The sequence below is a fragment of the Mustela lutreola genome, chromosome 8 (assembly GCF_030435805.1).
Source record: "Mustela lutreola isolate mMusLut2 chromosome 8, mMusLut2.pri, whole genome shotgun sequence".
In the NCBI taxonomy this organism is placed as follows: Eukaryota; Metazoa; Chordata; class Mammalia; order Carnivora; family Mustelidae; genus Mustela; species Mustela lutreola.
In genome coordinates this window covers 77933682-77948642 of record NC_081297.1, presented here as the reverse complement: position 1 = coordinate 77948642, position 14961 = coordinate 77933682, and the positions used below count along the sequence as shown (strand labels likewise).

The following is a 14961-nucleotide window of genomic DNA, read 5'->3' as shown; positions in this document are numbered from 1 at the left end:
CTTTCAATATTTCCTGTAAAGCTGGTTTAGTGTTTACAAATTCTTTTAGTTTTTGTTTGTCCTGGAATCTTTTTATCTCTCCTTCTATTTTCTTTTTATTTTATTTATTTATTAATTTATTTAAAGATTTTATTCATTTATTTGACAGAGAGAGATCACAAGCAGGCAGAGAGGCAGGCAGAGAGAGAGGAGGAAGCAGGCTCCCTGCTGAGCAGAGAGCCCGATGTGGGGCTCAATCCCAGGACTCTGAGATCATGACCTGAGCCAAAGGCAGCGGCTTAACCCACTGAGCCACCCAGGCACCCCTCTCCTTCTATTTTCAATGATAGCCTAGCTGGATATAGTATTCTTGGCTGCATGTTTTTCTCATTTAGTGCTCTGAATGTATCATGCCAGTTCTTTCTGGCATGCCAGGTGTCTGTGGATAAGTCTGCTGCCAATCTACTATTTTTACCATTTCATGTTACAGACTTCTTGTCCCAGATGGCTTTCAGGATTTTCTCTTTGTCTTTAAGACTTGTAAATTTTACTATTAGATAACAGGGTGTGGACCTATTCTTAGTGATTTTGAGGGGAGTCCTCTGTGCCTTCTGGATTTTGTTGCTTGTTCCCTTTGCCATATTAGGGAAATTCTCTCCAATAATTCTCTCCATTATACCTTCTGCTCCCCTCTTTCTTCTTCTTCTGGAATCCCAATTAGTCTAACATTGTTTCATCTTATGGTATCACTTATCTCCCGAATTCTCCCCCACAATCCAGTAGTTGTTTGTCTCTCTTTAGCTCAGCTTCTTTATTCTCTGTCATTTGGTCTTCTATATCACAAATTCTCTCTTCTGTCTCATTTATCCTAGTAGTAAGAGCCTCCATTTTTTATTGTACCTCATTAATAGATTTTTTGATTTCAACTTAGTTATATTTTTGTTCTTTTATTTCTCCAGAAAGGGATTTTATTTCTCCAGATAGGGAGAAATAAATATCTTCCATGTCTTTTTCGAGCATGGCTAGCACTCTACTTCTGACATAATACCAATGTCCATATTGATTAGGTCCCTAGCCTTTGGTAGTGCCTCTTGTTTTTTTTTTTTTTTTTTTTTTTTTTGTGTGTGTGTGTGTGTGTGTGTTGAGTTTTTCTGCCTTGTCATTTTATCCAGATAAGAATATATGAAGGAGGGAATAAAATACTAAAAGGGTGGCAAAGACCCCAGGGAAATGTGCATTAGCCAAATCAGAAGAGACCCCAAATTGTGGGGGGAATAAAGGGGGAAAAAATAAGTTCAAGGAAAAAAATATTTAAAAAAAAAGAAAAAATATAAAAAGGAAAATATATGTATTAGACTGGTGAATAGAACAGGGTCACCCACTTAGTTTTGGGAGTATTTTGGTCACTTAGAAGAACTACCTCCCAAAATTTCAAAGAATTAAAAAAATATATAAGGGTAAACATAACGCAGTGATGGAATATGACTCTAAAGATAAAAAATTTAAAAAAAATTCTACAAAAAGAGTTGATGAAATAAGTCGGTTGGGAGAATAAAGAAAAAGAAAGTGGAGAGAATTTTCTCAGGCTGGAGACTAGAACAAAGCCCTGTGCTAGATTTAGGATATATTTTGATCTATTAGAAGAAGTTGTATCCCAAATTTTTTAGAAGAAAGAACCCTATGTGCATACAAAAAATAAAGTTAGATACAATGAAGTATAAAATATGACTATAGTAATGAAGTTTCAAAAAGATATTTTTTAAATGAAAGGTATTGTTAAGATAAATTAGTTAAAAATGTTAAAAGAGGAAAGAATAAAAGTTAAAAAAATTAGCATAAGAAACAAATTTTAAAAAATTAATTAATTTTGCAAAACTAAAGAATCATGGGGAGAAAGTTGAATTCCAGGTTTTGCTTCTTCCTCCTCTGGAATTCCACTGTTCTCCTTGGTAAGTGAACTTGGTCTTGGTTGGATTTCTTACTGATCTTCTGGGGGAGGGGCCTGTTGCATTGATTCTTAAGTGTCTTTGCCTGAGGTGGAATATCCTTGCCCTTACCAGGGGCCAGGCTAAGTAATCCGCTCTGGTTTGCTCTTGGGAGCCCAAGGACCACCCTGCACAACACAGTTGAAGGAAATATAAATTATCAAGAATTACCACCCTCTTACCCTGCCATGTCCTCCTCTGCTCAATGTCATGGATGCACTTCAGAAGAGTGTATGACATTAATTTTTGAAGTGACCCAACTCAGAGGGGTCTGTGATTCACAAATCTTGAGAACCACTGTGGTGTCTTTGTTGAGTGGTAGGTGGCTGCAGATGGTTCTCAGAGAGAAACATGGCAGAAGCATCCTTAGTGCCAACTACAAAAGCCTCCAAAGACAGTCAAAGGAGCTGGGAGAGAGAGGAATTGGGTTCAGTGGGAACTAGTAGCAGGGGTGCCCCATTTTTCCTGTTCTTCACTCTCTTTCTAACAGGTATTCTTTTTTTGTATTCTCCGTATCCTGGCAATTACAGGATTCCATTTCCATTTTCAATTTCAATCAGCTGAATGTTTGTCATTTACCAGGTTCTGTACCAGGTGCTCTAACAACATTATCTCCTGTAGTCTTGTGTTGAATCTGCAGTGCACAAAATGGAGTCAGTACCACCCTCAGTCATGGCATGTTTGCACCATCGCTTCCTGTCAGGCCCCTTTTCTTTCTTTTTTTAATTTTTATTTTATTTTTTATTATCCCCAGTTAGTCCCCTTTCAATGCATTTTATTACCCTGTTTCATCCTTATCTCTATTCACATTTCCCCTCCTCACTAGAGGCCCTTTCTTTAGTTATTTAACAAATGCTGTTCCAGTCCACATTCTCTGTTTGTTTCAGATACATTCATCCATTCAACCACTACAGTGTCCATTCTGAATTCCACTAAGGTTGTGCTTCAGATGGCCTCGGTGACACTGCCACCAGCATTGTGTATTAATTTGTATCTTCTTATGGAATTCTCATGTTGATCCAGTGAGGGAGGTTAAGTAAGGTTCCTAGTGGGTGAGTCATGGAGATATTGGGAAATTACCTATGTTCATGTCATCATGAGGAAGGGCCAGGGCTCACATCCAGCATTTCTGACCATGTGTTCATTGTTATTCTCTCTATGGTACTCAGCAATGCTTGTTCCAGATGAGGCATCTGTAGACAAGTTGCTGTTGCTGTTGTTGTTGTTGTTGTTATTATTGTATGGAGCCTTTTAGTTCTAGATGCCTGATTCAATTCAGTGAGCTTAGGACCCCCACGTGTCAGCACCAGCATGGATGAAGGTGTCTAATTAGAGTCCTTAGCATTTCAAGGTAAATCATATGGAATAAGACTGTTTTCATTGTCTCATGAGGGAGAACTAAGAAGCTCAAGTTTTTGTGGATGATATTGAGCCAGCACATTTATAAAGACTGGTTGATTTTCAGTGTTTGGTTATTTTGGATCAGATTTCAATATTAAGTACTTGGTAATGATATTAAGTCCGTATGGTTTGTTAGGCACTGAGCTACATACTTACAGGCATGATTTCACTTACTCCTCACAGCTGGCCTGTGAGGAACTTACTTTTACTCACATTTGAATGTTTAAGAAACTAAAGCCCTGAGAGGTAAACTAATTTAATCACAATCACTGGGTGTGAGACTGAGGTGTGATTTGAACCTGAACAGTTTACCTACAGAGCCTTAACCCTAACTACTGAACTACACTGCCTTCCCATGAAGGCAGATTTTAGAATCTCTTCCCCTTGAATTTGAGAACAATCTCTTGTCAGTTGGGTAATTTTGAGCAGTCATGGCAAGTACAGGCTTGTGGACAAGTATTTCCAGAGGAAGAGGATCTAAAGTTAGGAAATGTCCCCAGGTATCTATATTATGCCCCCCTCTGTTCCTCAAAGTGAGAACCTCTGACTTAGGATATCCTACCTAGATTATAGGGCCGGAGCATGATGCCTTCAAAACAGCAGGGATTCTCTAATGCAGTGTGGGTGGTTGGTGGCCCACAACCCCTGGGAGCCTAATATTTTTAAACAAGTGTCCTCAAAGACTGATTCTTTATCACCTAGTGTGACTAATACCTGTATGATGAATGATGGGCAGTCAAGGTTTTATCTCAGTTGGTTTTCCTTTCACACTATTCATTTTGCTCTCCTTCCACAAGGAAGGTAATGCCACTTGTATCTCTACATGAGTCTGAGTTATAAGGATTGCTTGGCTACATAGTATGTATCTTAATGTTCAGTATATAAGAATTCTGGATTATGGCCTCTGTCAGTTTTCTCTTCCCAGCGTGGTCATTTCTTCAACAAATACTTACTGAGTATGTACCTCACAGTCTGATGGAGGAGACCAGCAGCTGACCTGGAATTTGGATACATTAGGATCAACGACACATGGGGGGAAGCCAGGTGCTAGGAGAGCACATAAGAAGGGCAACATAAAGATCAGGGGAGGCTTCCTGAGGAAGTAACTGCTGAGCTGTGAACTGAAAGAGAAGTGGGGGTTAGCTAATGAAGGGGCCAAGAAAGCAATAGAGGCAAGGAAACAGTGTGAGTGTCAAATTTCACAGCTGCAGCAGGAACTGGGCAGGGGATGCTGGAGGAATAAGCACAGATCATATTATGAACAAAGGAAAGAGTATGAAGGAAGGGGAGTGTGGAACCATGGAAGGGTATGAAGCCTGGTGGTGGGTTGGGAAAACCTCGGATAGTGTAAAATGTTTCCATGAGTTAAGAATTGACACTCATTACCTATCTTCTGGGCTTGTTTATAAATCATAGCACTGGAACTGGTGAGTAGCAAATAACTAGTCTAGGTGGATTTGTAGACAGAAGTTCTGATCCATAACCCAAGGGTTATTTTTTCATCATCTATAGACTTTCCAATTTTGACTGATATTTCTGCCTTTAAAAACTTCTAAGAACATTTCCTAAAATTCTTGTAAGACTTAAGCAAGAGTAGGGTGGAGAGTACGGGCTGCATGATTTTGTTTACTCTGTTCTCCACTTCTCATTTCCTGGGCGTTGCTGTGAATTGTTCATCCAGAGCCTTGCTCCCCTTGTGGAGGGGCCATCTGAAGAGAAGAAAGGGAAGAGGAGTAAGAGGGAATTATACACAGGAGTCCTTCGTTAAGAAAACATTCAGACAGAGATTACTGCCTATGTTCTCCTCTAGGATTCTGATGGATTCCTGTCTCACATTGAGGTCTTTTATCCATTTTGAGTTTATCTTTGTGTATGGTGTAAGAGAATGGTCGAGTTTCATTCTTCTACATATAGCTGCCCAGTTTTCCCAGCACCATTTATTGAAGAGACTGTCTTTTTTCCACTGTATATTTTTTCCCGTTTTGTCAAAGATTATTTGACCATAGAGTTGAGGGTCCATATCTGGGCTCTCTACTCTGTTCCACTGGTCTATATGCTAGTACCATGCTGTCTTGGTGATCACAGCTTTATCGTAAAGCTTGAAATCAGGTAACGTGATGCCCCCATTTTATTTTTGTTTTTCAACATTTCCTTAGCGATTCGGTGTCTCTTCTGATTCCATACAAATTTTAGGATTATTTGCTCCAGCTCTTTGAAGAATACCGGTGGAATTTTGATCGGAATAGCATTAAAAGTATACATTGCTCTAGGCAGTATAGACATTTTAACAATGTTTGTTCTTCCGATCCAAGAACATGGAATGGTCTTCCATCTTTTTGTGTCTTCTTCAATTTCTTTCATGAGTTTTCTGTAGTTCCTTGAGTACAGATCCTTTACCTCTTTGGTTAAGTTTATTCCCAGGTATCTTATGGTTCTTGGGGCTATAGTAAATGGAATCGATTCTCTAATTTCCCTTTCTGTGTTTTCATTATTAGTGTATAAGAAAGCCACTGATTTCTGTACATTGACTTTGTATCCTGCCATGTTGCTGAATTGTTGTATGAGTTCTAGTAGTTTGGGGGTGGGGTCTTTTGGGTTTTCCATATAAAGAATCATGTCATCTGCAAAGAGAGAGAGAGTTTGACTTCTTCATTCATCTCTTCGATATCAGCCACAGCAACTTCTTTCAAGATATGTCTCCAAAGGCAAAGGAAACAAAAGTGAAGATGAACTTTTGGGACTTCATCAAAATCAAAAGCTTCTGCACAGCAAAGGAAACAGTCAAGAAAACAAAGAGGCAACCCATGGCATGGGAGAAGATATTTGCAAATGACAGTACAGACAAAAGGTTGATATCTAGGATCTATAATGAACTCCTCAAACTCAACACACACAAAACAGACAATCATATCAAAAAATGGGCAGAAGATATGGACAGACACTTCTCCAATAAAGACATACAAATGGCTATCAGACACATGAAAAAATGTTCATCATCAGTAGCCATCAGGGAGATTCAAATTAAAACTACATTGAGATATCACCTTACAACAGTTAGAATGGCCAAAATTAACAAGACAGTAAACAACATGTGTTGGAGAGGATGTGGAGAAAGGGGAACCCTCTTCCACTGTTGGTGGGAATGCAAGTTGGTGCAGCCTCTTTGGAGAATAGTGCGGAGATTCCTCAAGAAATTAAAAATAGAACTTCCCTATGACCCTGCAATTGCAGTACTGGGTTTTTACCCCAAAGATACAGATGTAGTGAAAAGAAGGGCCATCTGTACCCCAATGTTTATAGCAGCGATGGCCACGGTCGCCAAACTGTGGAAAGAACCAAGATGCCCTTCAACAGATGAATGGATAAGGAAGATGTGGTCCATATACACTATGGAGTATTATGCCTCCATCAGAAAGGACGAATATCCAACTTTTGTAGCAACATGGACGGGACTGGAAGAGATTATGCTGAGTGAAATAAGTCAAGCAGAGAGAGTCATTTATCATATGGTTTCACTTATTTGTGGAGCATAACAAATAGCATGGAGGACATGGGGAGTTAGAGAGGAGAAGGGAGTTGAGAGAAAGTGGAAGGGGAGGTGAATCATGAGAGACTATGGACTCTGAAAAACAATCTGAGGGTTTTGAAGGGGTGGGGGTGGGAGGTTGGGGTACCATGTGGTGGGTATTATAGAGGGCACGGATTGCATGGAGCACTGGGTGTGGTGCAAAAATAATGAATACTGTTATACTAAAAAATAAATTAAAAGAAAAAGAAAACATTCAGACAGCAGTTTGAATGAATTAAACTAACTCCTTGTGAAAAATTCATAGGGAGTCACAAGTGAGTGAGCTTGTGAGTTTAATACAAGCTTACAAGCTTGTATTAATACAAGCTTAATATAAGCTCACAGAGCAAGGCAGGTTCTCCAGGCTCCTGGCACTGACACCTCAGATGGCACAGTGGGGTGTGTATAGACCACAGTGTAGACAATGAGGAGACTGTCTGCACAAATGGGTTCACCTCTCCTAGAACCCAGAGAAGGAGTAAACAAAAGGATTTTCTTGGTTGAGAGCAACTGAGCTAAGTGAAACATTTCTTTTCCCCCTACCTATCACACTGTCATATTGTGGAACTAAAAAAGGTAGTGAATTTTTGTCTGGTTGCTTTGGGTGAGGTTTACTGAATGTCAGAAATCACAACATAGCCTCTCTGACTCCTTTCCCTTCTCAGTCATGGATCATGGATTGGCTGCTGCCCCCATTTCCCCAGTGTTTCCTTCCCAGATGGTCTGGTCCTCTCCTACTTGCATGTAGTTATGAAGGTCCTGTCCCTATCTCCCTTCTCTTCTCTGTGCAACGTGCCTTAGTGGGCCAAATGGGTAAAGGGAAGGGGTGGACTGTACATTCTTGGCCATCAGTATGGCTTAATAGATGATGTAGAATGAGGGAAAGGGGGCCAAAATGATTCTAACCTTGGGTAGCAGGTTTGGGGGCTGAGAGTTTTAAGACAGAGAGAACTAATATTTGTATTTAAACTCCGATGATATATAAAGAATGGGTCTGTAATTGCAAAGAGGCATCTAGTCCCTGAATTAATGTGTCATAACTCATGCTCAAGCAGTGGGCACATATCCTGCATGTTAAATCTTGCACAATACATCCATACCCTGCTTTGTCTTACCACCTAATTAACACAGGACGCTATGTGACTTGTGAACTCACATGGGATTATGTTATGTGGAGTGTAAAAAAAGGAAATTGTTGGGATGCTTGGGTGGTTCAGTTGGTTGAGACTCCAACACTTGATACTAGCTCAGGTCTTGATCTCAGAGTTGTGAGTTCAGACCCCATGTAGGGTTCCATGCTGGGCATAGAGCCCACTGGAAAATAAATTAAAACAAAACAAAACAAAATGTTGGGAGGTATTTGGTACTTTTACTGGAAGGAAAGCAGGATTAGTTTTTCTGTGGTGTCTTTTGGTGTCAGTTTCTGTGATACTTGGGCTGCAACAAGTTATATGCAACCTTTGATTCTCAGTTGATTGGTTGAACACCATTGTTCAGTAAATATTTATTGTTTCCATAGGCATTCTGGAAGGATAGCATGTACCAGAAGAATCTTGGAACACTGAAAAAATAAAACAAGATAAAGATTTTAAAAATGCAATAAAATTTTAAAAAGGAAAAAAAAAAAGAAGAAGAAATATGAAGCAGCAGCTCTGAAGCCTGAGCAAAGGACCCCGCAGTCCCCACCCAAATTGCTTAACTCAGCCTCACTTAACCAGATCCAGCATTCTTGGTCCCTGGGCTTGCCACAGCTCTCTGATCCTTAGAATCTTCTTCAATTCCAGCTAGAATGCTGCGTCAGGTGCTTAGCAGGTTTCGTCAAAAGCTGGTAAGCAGACGTCCGCTGGAGAAAGAAGTGTATGAGTATAGATTTGGCATAAAACTGAAAACTCTGGATTTAGTGGCACTGGGTGTGGGCCGCACAGTGGGTATTGGTGTGTACTTTCTGGCTAATGAGGTGGCTGGTAATCAAGCAGGACCATCCACTGTGATCTGCTTTTTGGTGGCAGGTCTAACATCACTGTTGGCTGGGCTGTGCTATGCGGAGTTTAGTGCCCGGGTCCCCCATTCTGGCTCGGCATATCTCTACATCTACATCACTGTAGGTGAACTGTGGGCTTTCATCACTGGCTGGAACCTCATCCTCTCCTTTGTTGTTGATGCATTCATTGTGGTCCAGGCCTGGATCTTAACTTTTGACAGCTTCATTAGGAACCGGATCTCTGAGACCCAGCAAGAGACCATTTCACAGTATGTTCCCCAAGTCATTGCAGACAATCTAGGCTACTTTTTTGTCATCTTTCTGTTTTTGTTCACGGAACTGCTGTCTATGGGTCGGCTTGGCTTCCTCAGAGTTTTTGAAGGGTTTACTTTGGTGAAGCTTTTGGTTCTCAGCTTTTGCATCATCTCTGGCTTCACTAAGGGGGACCTGCACAACTGGAAGCTCACAGAAGAGGACTACATACAGGCTGGACTCAATGACACCTCTCGATTGGGCCCTCTGGGCTCCGGAGGATTCATGCCTTTTGGCTTTGAGGGCATTCTCCGTGGATCAGCTACTTGTTTCTATGCATTCATAGGTTTCAGCGTTATTGTTACCAGAGTCAAAGAATCCCACAATCCCCAGCGTTCCATCCCCATGGGCATTGTGATTTCACTGCTCATCTGCTTTTTTGTGTATTTTGGTGTCTCTGCATCACTTACACTCATGGTTCCTTACTACCAGCTTCAACCTGGGAGCACCTTGCCTGAGGCATTTCTCCATATTGGCTGGGTCCCTGTGTACTATCTTGTAGTTTTTGCAATTTTTGGTAGTTTTTTTGTTGGCCTCTATTTGGGCTTTACGTTCCCCATACGTCGGGTGATATTCATGATGGCAAAGGATGGTCTCCTCTTCCCAGTCCTTGCCACGTTCATTTACAACACATATGGCCGTATCTTGTCCACTCTGATCCTTGGCATTATCACAGCAATCATGTTATTCTTCTTTGGACTCACTGATCTTCTGGATCTGAGGTCAGTTGGGACCCTGATATCCTATTCCCTGGTAGCTTTTTGTGTTCTTACCGTCAGGTACCAGATTGAGAGGAGGAAGGAGGAAAATGAAGAAGAGCTGCGGGAGGAGGATGGGGAAAATGTAGCGCAGATGCAGGAGGAGACCACACCTGCAGCAGAGAAGCTGACTCTACAAGGCGTATTTTTTCCAGGCAGCCCCACCCCCACTCCACTCTCTGGCCGGGTTGTCTATGTTTGCTCCTCACTGCTGGTTCTGCTGATGACTCTCCTCTGCCTGGTGCTGACCCACTGGCCAGGTCTGCTTTCTGGAGACCCAGGGCCTATCACAGTGGTTGTACTGCTCCTGGTGCTCATCACTGGGATCACTGGGGTCATCTGGAGACAGCCTCAGAGCTCCTCTCCCCTTCACTTTAAGGTCCCTGCTCTACCTCTCCTCCCACTCCTGAGCATCTTTATGAATGTTTGCCTTATGACACAGATGTCAGCTGGCACCTGGCTGAGATTTGGTATCTGGATGCTGATCGGGTTTGTTTTCTACTTCACCTACGGGATTCAGCAAAGACGGGTAGCTTAACCCTGCTTATGGACCCAAACTCTAGACCTTGAACTAAGCAGTGCCAATATATATTTGGCTTGATATCATCACACCTGAATGCAGTCTGGTTCCCTACACAATGGGGAGTACTCCTGAGCACATGGAAGTATGGGCTTCTATGAGATATTGGTGTGGGAACACTATTAGAACTTCATATTTATGGTACAGTGAAGGATGTGTCTTTGCTCTCCGCCCCCCTACCTTTTTTTTTACTTTTTACTCTTCAGTTGTGTCTGTAGCTGCTTACTGACTTTTACAGAATTAGTATTGGAAGAACCTTGATAAAATGTTTTTCTTTTCTTTAGTTAAATATTCACTAATGAAGGAGATGCCTTGTTGGCAGAGTCAGTAGACCATGACTCTTGCTCTCAGCCCCGTGAGTTTGAGCCCCACATTGAATGTAGAGATTACTTAAGAAAATATCCAGTAGCAGAATTACTGGATCATATGGTAGTGCTGTTTTAATCTTTTTGAGGATCTTCCACACTGTTTTCCATAAGGCCTGCATCAATTGACATTCCTATCAACAGTGCACGAAGATTCCTTTTTCTCCATATCTTTGGCAACACTTGTTTTTCTTGTCTTTTTTAAGATTTTTTTTTTTTTATTTGACAGAGAGAGATCACAAGTAGGCAGAGAGGCAGGCAGAGAGAGAGAGAGAGAGAGGAGGAAGCAGGCTCCCTGCTGAGCAGAGAGCCCGATGCGGGACCCTGAGATCATGACCTGAGCCAAAGGCTTAACCAACAGAGCCACCCAGGCATCCATTTCTTGTCTTTTTGATTTTAGCCCTCATGGCAGGTATAAAGTGACATCTGACTGCACTTATTTAAAAGAGTTTGATATATTTAATTTTTTTATGTTCAGTTAGCTAATGTATAGTAATCATTTCTATTTCCCTGATGATGAGTAACACTAAACATCTTTTCATGTGTCTGTTGGCCATCTGTATGTCTTCTTTGAAAAAGTATCTATTAAGGTCCTCTGCCCATTTTTTAATCAGATTTTTGCTTTTTGTTATCGCCTTGTAGAAGTTCTTTGTGTGTTTTGAGTATTAACCCCTTATTGATATATCATTTGCAAATATCTTCTATTCAGTAGGTTGCCTTTTTTTGTTATTGATGGTTTCCTTTTCTGTACAAAAGTGTTTTTGTTTCATGAATTTGAAAAGATATATGCACCTCTATGTTTATTGCAGCATTATTTACAATAGCCAGGATATGGAAGGAACAGATGTGTGCATCATTAGAAGAATGGATAAAGAAGATGTATTCTGGGGCACCTGAGTGGCTCAGTGGGTTAAAGCCTCTGCCTTTGGCCCAGGTCATGATCTCAGGGTCCTGGGATTGAACTCCACATTGGGCTCTCTGCTCAGTGGGAAGACTGCTTCCCTCTCTCTCTCTGCCCATCTCTGCTTACTTGTGGTCTCTCTCTGTCAAATAAATAAGTAAAATATTCTTTTTAGGAACACCTGGGTGGCTCAGTGGGTTAAAGCCTCTACCTTCAGCTTGGGTCATGATCCCAGGGTCCTGGGATCAAGCCCTGAATTGGGCTCTCTGCTCAGCAGGGAGCCTGCTTCCTTCTCTCTCTCTCTGCCTGCCTCTCTGCCTACTTGTGATCTCTGCCTGTCAAATAAATTAATTAAAAAAAAACTTTAAAAATATATTTTTTTAAATAAAGAATATGTCTTCTATATGTACATCCAATGGACTATTACTCAGCCATAAAGAAGAATGGAATCTTGCCATTTGTAACAACAGGATGAACTGGGTGGGCATCATGCTAATTTAAATATGTCAGTCTGGGAAAAACAAATGCCATGTTTTCAGTCTTATGGAGAATTAAAGAAACAAAATAAAATCAAAATGAAAAAGAAAAAAGAGAGAGAAACGCAATACCAAAATAAATAAATAATCAAACAAAAAAACACAACACCCTAGACCCCTAAATAATGGGAAAAAAACTCGTGGTTGCCAAAGGGGAGATGGGTAGGGGAATGGGTGATTTAAATAAAGGGAATTAAGAGTACATTAATCTTTATGAGCCCTGAAAAATGTGTGAAATTGTTGAATCATTGTATTGTGCACCTGCGAGTAATACATCAACACTGCATGCTCATTATATTTACATTAAAAAAAAAAAGAAAAAGAAGCTAAGAAAAGACTAAAATAAAGATGAAATATGGCTTCCGCATTTAAGGAGCTTATATCTAATACAAGAGGTAAAGCATTGCTGTAACACAAAGTAGAACGTGTTGCCATAAGTAATATAAAAATAAAATATCTTGGCAATTCAAGGTGGAGGATGATCATTTGTGGCAGGTACAGAGGTGAGGGTTGATGGTGAAATCAGAGGAGACTTTGTAGAGGAATGGCTTTTGAGCTGACTCACTTCAGGGGTGGATTTGCCACATCTGGGCAGTAGGGAGAGATTGCAGGTCGAGAGAGAGCACCAGGAGGAGAAGCACAGGAAAATGAAGTTGTGTTCAGAGCACAGTGAGTGGACTGTGTAGCTTGAGCCTTGGCTGTGTGAGGGGACAACAGAGCATGCACAGGTGACTGGAGCCAGAGCTCTCCCCTGGACACAAAACACTTTGGCTTTGAGCTCACTGTCCATGCCGAAAATCCCTGGGTTGATACTTCTCTTAGCAACATCTGCATTCTTGGACATTAAAGTTTCTCTACTGTTGTCTGCTTTGGCCCACCTGTTCAGAACGTGCACAGCTGAAAGCCACATGTCCTGGGTTCTGGGCTTGTTTTCACCACAATTAGCAATGTGACCTACAGGAAGCCACTCAGTTCCTTCCATGCTCTGCTTAGTTATGTGTAGCAGGAGAGGTCACAACTGATCCCTTTCTCAAGTTACATTTCCTTAAAATATTCTAGGAGTCCTCTGGTTCTTCTGTCCTGTTATTCTCTCAATTAGGTCACCTTACAACAAATGACCTGAACCTGTATCCTGCCTACTTTTCACTACAACCCATTGTTGGAGTTGTAGAGGTCCAATAAATAACACCCTATTTCCCCCTCCTTTGTTTGGAACCTATTGATAATCATGTCATAGTGACAGATGACTAAACTGTCACCTGTAGATCTGCAGCCTAGTTGACTTGCTAATCCTAAGTCATTAAATTAAACAGAACTACTCATCACAAGTAGTGCTGAGTGTCCCTGGCCTACCATCACAGGAGAGAGAATTCTTTAATTAGTTTTTCTCGTGTATGAGCAGGTTGGATTGCATGGGTCCAGTGGGAAGTTTTGTTCTGGACAAAAAAAGAAAATTGACAAAAATTTGAAGAAGCTAACTGGGCACGCTCAGTGTTATATCTTCACTTCATTAATCAAGGTCCCAGTGAGAGAGGGCCCTGTGGAGAGTGGCTAGGAATAGTATCCTGCTCAGTGGTGCTTAACCTCAGGGGTGCCATGACACCTGGAACGCTTGTGGAAAGAGATTGCTGGACCCTTTCAGTGTTTGGAATTCAGGAGGTCTGGGTGGGGCCCAGAACCTGTACTTCCAACAAGTTCCCAGGAGATGCTGATGCCACTGGTCCAGGGACCACCTGTTGAACACCAGAGCTCCAGATAAAGGCTCTTCAGGTGTAAAGTTGAAGTGAGGGAAACAGAGGTGCCCTTTGTACACTCATCTTCATTTAACGAAACATGGAGATTAAAATTCCATTGATAATGCTTTCCCATTGGGCAAATCATAAGGTATCATTTCACAATTATATGTATATCAAATTAATACTGTGTATACTGTAAATATGTCACAATTTTATATGTCAACTATACACCAATAAATCTGAAAATTAAAAAAATAGCATACCACAGATATGTGATTCTTTTCTTTTCTCTTTCTTTCTTTCTTTCTTTTTTTTTTTTTTGCTCCTGATTATAGATCTTGGGTAAGTAGTGTATCCTGTTTTCACTCCCAGAGCATCCAGCAGGGGTCAGGCACCTAATGAACATTTAATAAATTCATGTTCAAGGGAATTGAGACTAACGCATTTCATTGGTACAGAAAATTCTCCTTCCTTCAGGCCAGCATGTGCTACTCCTTTCAACTATCTTCTGGGAGACTTCCTTGGCAAGCAGAATGTCTTTCCATTCAGAGCTGTCTGTACCCCGCATCTAGAACTGTGCCCAGGCACCTGTATTTTGCCGTTGTGTGGATATGCCTGAGTTATAGTAACTGTGTTGTCTGTTCCTTCACAGTGGAGTCTTTCTTAGGACAAGGAGTAAGTTCTTATTTCCTCTAAATCCAACAGTAAGAACAGTGTTGTTCATCCAAAGAGCAACAGGGAAAATACAGTCCTGGGTCAGGAGAATGCATGACATGACCTCCCCTGGTCCAGCTTCAACTCTTCCCATGGGATGTGAGGAGGGGCTAGAAGTAGTGAAACTGATAGAGGCACCAACCGG

General features: G+C 41.2%; 1 protein-coding gene across 3 annotated transcripts in view; it reads left to right on the top strand.

The window, feature by feature from the left end:
* Positions 1 to 14961, top strand: part of LOC131838902 (cationic amino acid transporter 3-like) — a 75572-nt gene that overhangs the window by 6465 nt on the left and 54146 nt on the right. Inside the window, exon 2 of one of the 3 annotated variants that reach the window (XM_059185712.1) lies at positions 8453 to 14356. The exons of the other annotated variants lie outside the window; for them this stretch is intronic. Within the exon in view, the coding sequence (XP_059041695.1) occupies positions 8723 to 10522 (1800 nt within the window). The 5' untranslated portion in view covers positions 8453 to 8722 and the 3' untranslated portion in view covers positions 10523 to 14356. Of the gene's footprint in view, positions 1 to 8452; positions 14357 to 14961 lie in introns of those variants that run through there. 3 annotated transcript variants of the gene reach the window in all.